Genomic DNA, 8,441 nt, shown 5'->3' with positions numbered 1-8,441 from the left:
ATCAAATAAAGATAGTTCTTGATGTACACTAAAATTCATGCACATTAAGTTGTGCAAAAACTAACAGCCCTTGAGCATTGTCATACTCATTTCATTTGTGGAACTCATTCCCTCCCTGGCTTGTTCACCTTCATAATTACCTAGAGCAAAGTATACAGGATGCTTTGGAGGTGGAAGCATTGCACTTTCATTCTCTAACATAAACATAACCGAGGACATTAGTGGTCTATCATTTGGATTGTCTTGGACACACAAAAGTCCCACATGAATGCACCGTACAATTTCATGAAGTGAGCAGCTCGCAACAATGAAGGAGTCCACCAGTTCGGTAGCTTTTCCATCTTCCCATAATCTCCAAGCCCGATCAATAGCATGAAGTCATAATCAAGTTACTAAATATATTGTTTGGGTGAGAGATTAATAAGAAATTTCCCATATTCACTACCAACATTGAGGTGATTTCTGAGTGCATCATGTCATGCACTCAGGAAAGACCCTCCTAAACCGAGCGCGGCTGAAAAGCACTCGGCACAATATGGACACTCGGCAAAGACTTGCCTTTGCCGAGTGTCGGCTAGACAACGCTAGGCAAAGAGCCCAATGGTGAATACACAATACTTACATAAGATATAAGGCTACAAAATTCCATGTTGAGCTGAGGTGAGCTAATCTTCATGCCACTAACAATCTCCAAGAGAAGAACCCCAAAGCTATAAGTGTCCGATTTCACAGAAAATGCACCTCCCATTGCATATTCAGGGGACATATAACCACTATTTAAAACATCCAACAAGTTAGCAAGGAATGTACAAAACAAACTATACTAAACCATATAAACTAGAGCGCTAAGATTTTATTAGTAAACCAGTTACTTACTATGTTCCGACGACCCAGGTTGTGTTAGCATGATTCTGGTTTGCACCAAAGATTCTTGCCATACCAAAATCTGAAATTTTAGGAGTCATTTCAATATCCAACAAAATGTTGCTTGCTTTGAGATCTCTGTGAATTACTGTTAATCTTGAATCTTGATGGAGATAAAGAAGGCCTCTTGCTACTCCTTTAATTATTTTGAACCATGTCAACCAATCGAGCACATGTTTTCGTGCATGATCTTTCATGATCAATATGGAAGGAAACAGATCATCATGAATATCATTTTGGTTAATGTAAAAAAAAGAATGTAATCAACAAACTAGCACATACCAAAAAGAAAGGCATCCAAACTTTTATTAGCTAAGTACTCGTAGATCAATAACTTCTCATCTTCATGGATGCAACAGCCGAGAAGTCTGACTAGGTTCTTGTGCTGCAGTTTTGCAATGAGAACTATTTCATTTTTGAACTCCACTATACCTTGTCCAGAGCTCTTACTAAGCCTTTTGACAGCAACTTCATTTCCACCTTCCAATGTGCCCTACATGAGCAAACTTTTTCAATCAAGCAAAAAATTGAAACAAACTTTTTCAAACCCTATGTGTAATATTTTAACATGAAGAAATGTGTTTTTCAACTGAGCCCTAGATACTATTCAACTCTAAAATTATTTCCTTTGTACCTCGAATGACAAGGCTAGTACATCATGTTACCTTGTAAACTTTGCCAAAACCTCCATGTCCAAGCAAGCTGGAATCCGCGAAAAAATTTGTTGCTGAAAGTATGTCTTCATAGCTAAAACATGGAAATTCCGTATTATTGCCTTCTAGTGAGTTGGATGTGCTAATGTATCCTAGCATCAGTTTCTTCTGGTTTTTCTTCTTTGCCCATTTGCCTGTTGATTAGGACATCCACCCTTTTGATTAACCCTTGTACTACTAATATAATATGTCGAAAACAAGAGGATATTTGTTACTCTACCTCTATATTTGTACATCCAGACGAAGACTATGCATGCCAGTAGTAGCAGGCATGATATAATGGGGAGTACAATCTTTACTGGACTGGTTTTCTTGTGAACTGCAGAAATGCGAAGAATCATGACGGATTAGTGAAGCTAATTAGGCGCCTAGACTATCGTTATTTCTTAACCTGAACTACCAGGGCAGGTGGTAAATCAAAGATTTGGCCATCTTAAAAAAAGGTAGTTGATCTTGCAAATATGCATTAGCCATTATTGTCAATTCAAGAGAAAAAAATACTCCAGTAACTAGCTATGGCCTTCTGGGAAAGTTAAGACAAGGAATCTGGAAAGAATTGTAACTGAATTTGAAAGTGAAGGCCAGAAGTAATTGAACAACCTAGCAATTGTAAAATGATGTTAAAAGGAATGCCGTGTATATTTCAACAAGAGGACCTTCCTTTTATGTACTCCTTCCAGTTCTAAACAACGTGATGTTTTGGATATGGAACTTCTAAAACTTTAACTACTGGTACTACTTGATATATTTAGATTGGATATCTTGAAAATGGTATGCTTAGATTTCTTTGGAAATAATTTTATAGTACTACAATTTTTTTGGGTCAAATATGTATTGATATATATATACTAGCAATAGAGTATTAAAAACACTACTGACTAGGTAAAAAAAGAGAGGGCATGGAATACCGAATACCAGGAGAATCGGCAAGTCGGAGGTATAGGTTCTCGCCACCGCCGGTTGCCTTCTGAGCATCAATAAGCTCCCCTAACCAAACTAAGCACCTTGACGGATCCGCCATAGCACCTCCGCTACTCAAGTCGGCATAAGCATACGCTGTACACGAGCAATTGTTGATGCACTCAGCTGCACAGTCATCCAAGTTTCTGTTGCGTATATGCAAGAACATGTCAGGAACCTTCATTCCAGGAAAAGACGTGAAATGGCTTTGCTTGCGGCATTTAAGCGCCTGTGTTCTCTGACATCCTTTAAAAGAGTTACTACTGTCTACAGGCTCAAACCCATCAAAGCACTGACATGTTGGAATGGCCTCGGTGAAGTCACAATAGCCAAACGGGCCACATGAGCCATACAGATCACAAGCATTATTGGGGAGCTCATTGATGACTGTCCATGACATGGAGTGGTTGTCCCAGGCTAGAGCCTTCAACTTGCCAGTGTAGTCAAGCATGAGGCGCACGAATGGTGAGTTGTTGGAGAGGGTGAACATGAAACTGAACTCGTCTCCAGAGTTGACAACTGTTTGGTACAAGATGGAGCTAGTGATGGTTAGAAATGTGCGGCCGGACACCGACACACCGTCCCACACAATGATACGGCAATATACCCTAGCCTTGTTCAATGTTACCAACTGAAGGTCTGGGGATCTTGGGTCGCCGCTGCATGAGAAGTCCCCAGAAGATGGGTCATCTGGGCCCTTCCAAGCAACAAGCCGTGCGATGACTTGTGCCTTGTAGCTCACCACAAATCTCATACTTGGAAGGACGGTATCGGTCGGATTATCGAAGCTCAACCATATGTCCTGGTCGTCCGAAGACCGGAGGATAAAGTTCCCTGAGTTGAGTAATACTGCATAAGCTCCTACCGCCTCAGTAGTGATGTTGTTTGCTGCCATCCAAATATCACGGCCTTCGGAGTTGGATAATACCATGCGAGAATTGTTAGTTACCTTGAGCATCATGGACGAAGGGTTGATGATTGGGTCGTCTCGGTTGGCGATCCACACGATAGTCTGTGGCCCGGGGAGGCTGTGGTACCATATGCCAAGGTAAAAACTCTTGTTGGAGCTTGTCGGGGAGAAGAATCCCAGAGCAAAGACCCTGTTCTCGGAGATGAGAATGTCGCGGTCAGTGAGTGGCTTTCCTTGTGTGAGCTGGTCATCGGGTTTGCAGAATGAACTCAAGAATAGTAGGAAGAAGATGGGAATGTAGAGCATAGCCATTAGGCCACCTCCTTCATCTGTTTGTGCCAAGAGACGGAAGTGTCACACAGATATAGATGAAAGATGGCAAAATCTGGAATTAGTGGGACTAGTGATATGGATAAAGACATCAGAGTCGACATAGACCATAGTACAGATGGTTGGCCAGCAGGAGAGCAAAGCAGATGAAAAGTCTTCGACAACGGTGCTGTACGCGCAAAGAAAATTCGTCGCTACAAGTCCAGATTGGAGTCTAGAGTAAGAGGGCGACAGGGAAACCTCATCACAGCTTTGGCCACAAAAGAGCCGGCTGATTAGTCGTGAGCTTGACCCACACTGGAACAGCGAACATGTGTGGTAGTGTGGTATGCGGTATGCCTGTGTTGTTTCTGTGCTTGTATATGGAGTTATGAGAAGGCATCTCAGCACGGAGTATGGGCCCAAGGACAAACCGAATGATCTGAATATATCAAAGAGTCAAAGAAATTGAAGATATCAAAGTGGCAAAGTCTGGATTTGAGACTAGTTGATGGAGACAGCGATGATAATGGCTCCTTTTGTGGGACCTAGATTAGCAATGGAGGATGGACGAGAGAAGGCAAATAAGTCTCAAAGACTTGAACAAAGAAAAATCGTTATTACCAATAGTTCAAACTGTAGTGGTGACAGCTTCAGAGGGCGACCCGGAAAACCTCCTGACCATGCCCTCGTTGGAACAGGCACTGGTGGAAAAAAGGCCTTTGGTCGCGGTTCGCAACTGCCATTAGTCGCGGTTGCGCAACCGCGACCAAATAAGCGCGACTAAAGCCCCCCACCTTTAGTCGCGGCTGCTTAAGAACCGCGACTAACGGCCCGTCCACGTGGGCGCCAGGCGGCCGTCGGGGCGGAGGACCTTTAGTCGCGGTTCTTCTGGCCAACCGCGACTAAAGGCCGCCACAGGTTTAGGGTTTTAGCCCTCCCCTAAACCTGTTTTCTGTTTAATTTGTATTGTTTTATTTCTTTTGTGCTTTATTTTAATTTTGAAGGAGTTTCATATATTCTACGGTACTACATACATGCATATGAATGTACAATTTCAAATAAATTTGAAATTAGAACCAAAAAGAATTCAAGAGGAATATACAATATATATTCAATATCATCGGATGACCATATACAATTTTGAACAAGTTTCCATACATGATTTAATGCATATAAAGTTCTACGTCCTCGTAATAGTGTTCTCCTTTAGGATGGAGGACTTCCCTGCTGAACCATCCAGCTAGTTCCTCTTGAAGTGGTCGGAAGCGAGCTTCTGGACTAAGCATCCACCGGAGGTTATTCCTCTGAGCATTGGTATCACTCGGAACCCGCTCAGAGGTGTATCTCCGGATCATCTCACAGACATAGTATCCACATAGATTGGTCTCCGGTGGCTGAATATCCCCAGCATTCTTAGCCTTTAACATTTTGAATTCTAGCTCTTTTTTGAATTCACCGACCTTTGTATCTACGAACCGTCTCCAAACCCTACGAGGCAAAGAAAATTAAATGAACAAGAGAGTTATTAGTTACTTGATATTAGGAAATGAACGAAATAGGCCGATCGATATAGAGTGCAAATGAATGAAAATAATTACTTCTGCAGCATTCTTCTCATGCCGCCCCAAAGCTTTGGATCCATATTCACAGAGTCGTGGACGAGACATTCTGAGGTGTTAACTTTAATTACTAGCAGAATCCAGTGGAACCTGCGGACACGATACATGCACAGTACGTCATGCATAACTCATCGATTAGCCGGCCACATACCATGCATGGAGTAAACAAAAGAGAATGTGCTCAAGACAGAAACACTCACTCAAAATGGTAAGGAAATAGAATATCACTTTTGAGTTCCTGCTTTGTAAGAAACTGCCACAGGTCTGCCTCCACGTCGGCGGGGTGACGCTCCAACACATGTCCATTAACGATGTGTGGGTCAATGAACCCAACATCATGGATGTTCCTTACTCTGCATTCCTTAATCTTCATTCTGCATGTATAATAGCGGACACAACAATATAGTTAGGACATATATATAGTGCAGGCAATATGAACGAGATGGGGTAGAAATTAATAAATCACTTACAGAACGTAGCAACTGATGATAGATTTATCGAGCTTGCGCAGATTGAAAAGCTGGAACAATTCACTCAGTTCAATTTGTACATAGTAATGTTTGAAGTGATGCTCATGTCTAACTTCCGCATAAATATATTCTTTGGCGTTTTTATTTTTTATGTAACCCTTGTACCATTTCAGCAGACCTTTCATTTGTGGAGGTAGATCCTTTTCCTGCGCAGGCTCGACGAGAGGCCCATTCTTGACATATGTAATTACTACCTCCTTCACTGGCGCCTCATCAAGGCCTAACAGTTCACGAAGAGTAATACCTAAGTTGGCCGCTTGTTCTCTGGCACTCGTTACAGTCAATCCCTGTGCTGCCGCAGCTTGTATGATCTCGGGGGCATCCGGACAGAAGGCTTCCACTATAAGCGGGGCAATCGATTGTTTACTTTGTTCCCCGAGCTGGGCAACTTGTTTCCCGCTTTTTTTACTTTCGGCCTTCTCCCGCTCTTTGTTCTCCTTGAACATGAGTGCCTGCCTGCGAAGTTCACGTGCATAGTCGTTAGGCAGATTCTTCGCGGCTTGGGACGGTGTGCTCAAAAATGACTTAGCCCACTTCTTTTGCTCATCAGAAAATACTGGCTTGGGCTCGGGCTCTCTTTTCTTCTTGCAGTCCGCCTTCCATTTCTCCAAATCAGCAGCCGCGACCGCGTCGACTTCCTCGGCACTACGTTCCCAAGGCCTTGTGGGGAGAGGCTTCAGTGATGGCTCCGGTACCTTTGTGGTCTTAGGTACATAAGGGTCCGGGTTAATAATCCAGGACTGCTTCTGCTTCTTTGCCGGAGGTGGATTGGGGGGCGGCGTCTGATCACCCGCCGGACGAGGACTGGGGCGCGGCGGCTGATCACCCGCCGGACGTTGTGGACCGGGGGGCGGCGTCGGCTGACGTGACGGAGGTGTAGGTGAACCGCCACCACCACCACCACCACCACCACCGCCACCGCCACCACCACCACCGTAGGGGGGTGGACTTGTTGTCCTTGGCGCCTCGCCTGGAAACTTGATAAACTTCTTTTGCCATAGAATGAAATGGCGCTTGACATCTCCAAGTCTTTTCTCCCCTTCAGGTGTAGCAATGTCAATCTCCAGGTCCTCAAACCCTTGGACTATGTCCTCCACCGTGACACGAGCATAGCCATCTTGAATGGGGTTGTTGTGGTGGAGTGCTCCAGGTAAACATGGTAAAGCACTGCCGATAGCTACCTTCATGGACATGTTCCCGATAGGATAATACAGATGACATTCTTTCATCTCCTTTATATCGTCCACGGGGTAGCGAGGAGGCTCCGGTGAAGTAATTTCGACCACCAGAGGCTCCGGTGCAGTAATTTCGACCACCAGAGGCTCCGGTGCAGTAATTTCGATCGTCGGTGCATCTGCACCAGCCGGTGGGGCCTCCGTGGAAGCCACGCTGCTTCTCCGCTGCTGGCTTCCGAGATCCGCTGGATGATCTTCATGCTGCACCCGAGCTGCATCTCTTTCGGCTACTAGTACACTCATGGTTTTCTTCATCACATCCATTTCCGATGCCAACCGCGCCACAACATCTGCTTCCCGATCCATCTTTCTCTTACGGCTTCTGTAACCGTACGGGTCATCGTTCTGGGGGAACCCTATTTTCCACGGAATGTGCCCCATGCCTCGTACACGTCCTCCGTGTTCAGGATTCCCGAGGGCTTTTGTCAGCGCGCCGTTCTCTCTGTTGAACTTGATCTTCCCCTGTTGAGCATCCCTCATTGCGTTAATAAGGGCTTGGGTGGGTTTAATTAATTTGCCCCGGTAAACACACTCCCCTGTCTCCGGGTTCAGCGTTCCCCCATGCCCGTACCACCAGCTTTTGGCCCTTGGGTCCCATCCCTCCGTACCTGGACGGATTCCTCGCGCCCTCAGCTCGTTCTCCATCTTCTCCAACCTAGGCACCCAAATGCGATACCCTCCTGGCCCCATAACATGATTGTACTCCTTCTTAGCCGCATTTTCCTTATTTTTTTTCGATGTTTGAATGAACTGCTCCGATTTCTTTTGCTTCACAAATTCTGGCCAATCATGTTTCAGTTTCTCATATTGTCCTTTGAAATCCGGAGTCTTGTTCTGCTTGACAAAGTCATGGGCTAGATTTTGCTTGAATTTCCGGAATGCGTCGGCCATCTTATGAAGAGCGAACTGTTTGACTAGCCTCCTCCTCTCCTTGTTTTCCTCAATCTTGTTACCCTCCTCATCGAATTTGTTGTATTCCGGAGGTAGAACGAAATGTTCCATAAGCTTCTTGAAGCAATCTTTTTTTGTTCTCTTATCGACAAAAGTGAAACCATCAATTCGTGCCTTCTTTGGCTCATTCCACTCCTGGACGGTGATCGAGACGTTGTCTCTAACAATGGCTCCGCATTGGCTGACAAACTTGGTGGCGTTCTTGCGGGGCTCCAGCGGCCTGCCGGTTGCACTGTCGACAACCTCGATGGTGCATGTTTCTCCTTGTTTCATCGTCTTGGTTGCGC

At 44.9% G+C, this 8,441-nt stretch overlaps 1 protein-coding gene across 1 annotated transcript; it reads right to left on the bottom strand.

Annotated features, from left to right (window-relative positions):
- LOC123042568 (G-type lectin S-receptor-like serine/threonine-protein kinase B120) lies at positions 1 to 4,079 on the bottom strand. The gene is made up of 7 exons (XM_044464999.1): positions 2,553 to 4,079; positions 1,858 to 1,956; positions 1,590 to 1,771; positions 1,207 to 1,417; positions 877 to 1,114; positions 623 to 773; positions 1 to 360 (listed from the first exon to the last, which is right to left on the bottom strand). Exons 1-7 carry the CDS (start codon positions 3,817 to 3,819, stop codon positions 61 to 63), a joined length of 2,448 nt encoding a protein of 815 aa, XP_044320934.1. The 5' UTR covers positions 3,820 to 4,079; the 3' UTR covers positions 1 to 60.
- Positions 4,080 to 8,441: the final 4,362 nt, after the last annotated feature.

Source organism: Triticum aestivum, chromosome 2B, assembly GCF_018294505.1.
Source record: "Triticum aestivum cultivar Chinese Spring chromosome 2B, IWGSC CS RefSeq v2.1, whole genome shotgun sequence".
In the NCBI taxonomy this organism is placed as follows: Eukaryota; Viridiplantae; Streptophyta; class Magnoliopsida; order Poales; family Poaceae; genus Triticum; species Triticum aestivum.
The sequence above is the reverse complement of the archived record's forward strand: the minus strand, read 5'-3'. Positions and strand labels throughout refer to the sequence as shown.